The sequence below is a fragment of the Rhagoletis pomonella genome, unplaced genomic scaffold, assembly GCF_013731165.1.
Source record: "Rhagoletis pomonella isolate Grant_MI unplaced genomic scaffold, Rhpom_1.0 Rhpom_scaffold_00009, whole genome shotgun sequence".
Classification (NCBI taxonomy): Eukaryota; Metazoa; Arthropoda; class Insecta; order Diptera; family Tephritidae; genus Rhagoletis; species Rhagoletis pomonella.
The window spans coordinates 13,449,631-13,451,457 of NW_023458563.1; the positions used below are offsets into that span (position 1 = coordinate 13,449,631).

Below are 1,827 nucleotides of genomic sequence, written 5' to 3' on the forward strand. Positions count from 1 at the left end.
TTGCATTGATATAACTTGCAACTCAACCATTATTTGCATCTATACTATGTGCATATGTATGTACATACAAATAAGCCTTTTTTAATTTCAGGATTGCATCTGCCACCCGATCGTGAAAATTTTAATTACCGCCTTTCAAGAGCTCGGCGTGTTATTGAAAACACCTTCGGAATTATGACAGCACGATGGAGGATTTTGCTATCCCCATTGCAAATGCAACCACCAAGCGCGGAGAGCATCGTGAAAGCAACAGTGCTGCTACATAATTTTTTAAAGCTAAACGATGGCAGTTATTGCCCACCTGAATATGTTGATCGATATGAAGGAGACAATGTATTAAATGGATTATGGCGCCAAGAAATCTCAACAACCCTACGAGGAACTGGTCGATTAATGTCAAACAACGCTACAAGAAGTGCTTTCATGTTGAGAGATCAATTGAAAGATTATGTAGCCGCGCATCCTATTAATTAAATACACAGCTATTCAATGAAGTCACTCACATAACATGTAGTTGCATACAATAGAAGTATTAGTCATTGCGGTATGTAAAAATATGTAAATATTAAGCTGTATATTGCTTCCTTTTACAATTATTTTGCGCACTTTTTCTACGACGCTAAAACTCAATGATTAATTATACTCTTTTATAAAATATCATGAGCTTCCTGGACAATCAAAATATGCTATCCTTAGAAACTGCGGATAGGTTGGCACGTATTTCACATGAAACTGGCGGTAAGTACATAAGTCTTCTGTGGACTCATTATAATACATCACTGAATCTATTATTTTATTTTGCTCTTTTCACGAATGTTTTTTAGATGGCAAGGCATTGGTGCATCAACTTCAAGTTAATTATATTCACCAGCTCATACAGGCACGCTTAGTCGAAAATCCAAAGGCACTAAGCGAGGTATATAACTGTTTGCATCACTTTTGTCAGTCTCTGCAGCTTAAAGTACTTTACACACAAACGCTACGTCTCAGCTATGAACGTTTGGATGAGAATATTAACATTGAAGAATATGTACCAGGTGTGAAAACAATTACGCAAACCGCACTTGCTTCAACGCCGATAAAAGCTAATTACAGAAAATTATGATTTAATTATGAAACCTATAATTCGCTGAGTTCGATTGCCAAGGTGCCTATAATACCCTCGCAATCTAATCGAAAGTGAGTACTTTACCACATACATAGAAGAAACATATAGTCAGCGTCAAAAATATGAATACCCAGACGTTTTGACGATTTTCTTATTTTTTGGTATGTCTAGAATTTTCCCCGAGTTCTATATGAAATTGATAAAATTTATTCTGCTCGTTTTTGCTGTTTGGTATGGAATATATATATAAAGAAACGTGAGGGTATTCATATTTTTTGATGCTGGCTGTTTGTATATATAGTGGGTTCAAAATAATAGCAGCAAAATTCAAAATGATGCTTTTGGCAACTTATCTTTATTTATTTTTTGTTTATAATTTTCATTTAAAATAAGGGTCGATCTATATCAGATACCACATAAATAAAAGTTTCAAAGCTTGTACAAAGTTTTGTAGCTCATTCAATTTTAGTATAATAAAGTGCAAGTTTCAAGTCGCAAAAAATTACCGTTGATTTTTGAGAATTTTTCTTGTGGAGGGTTTTGGCAGTTAGTCACTATTGGAAGAATTAAATAAGGTAATTTTTTTATATATTAATATACATATACATATATACAATTACATACCAGGTACTCCCACAGCGCATGCAACGGCATCCCAAGCCTTTTCTTTTAATAATTTATTGCGGAAAAGTTGGGAGCTTTTATCGTTAAGGCAGCTG

The 1,827-nt window shown here is 34.3% G+C and overlaps 1 protein-coding gene across 1 annotated transcript; it reads left to right on the forward strand.

The window, feature by feature from the left end:
- The first annotated feature begins 154 nt into the window (after window positions 1-154).
- On the forward strand, window positions 155-1,374 carry LOC118745843 (mediator of RNA polymerase II transcription subunit 14-like). Its single transcript, XM_036479510.1, has 3 exons — window positions 155-544; window positions 654-738; window positions 825-1,374. Exons 2-3 carry the CDS (start codon window positions 660-662, stop codon window positions 1,103-1,105), a joined length of 360 nt encoding a protein of 119 aa, XP_036335403.1. The 5' UTR covers window positions 155-544; window positions 654-659; the 3' UTR covers window positions 1,106-1,374.
- Window positions 1,375-1,827: the final 453 nt, after the last annotated feature.

Excerpts from the sequence above, each read along its gene's own strand:
- LOC118745843 (XM_036479510.1), top strand. The coding sequence starts at position 660 with ATGAGCTTCCTGGACAATCAAAATATGCTATCCTTAGAAACTGCGGAT. Across the intron at positions 739-824 it reads TATTTCACATGAAACTGGCG|ATGGCAAGGCATTGGTGCAT; the intron begins GTAAGTACATAA and ends AATGTTTTTTAG.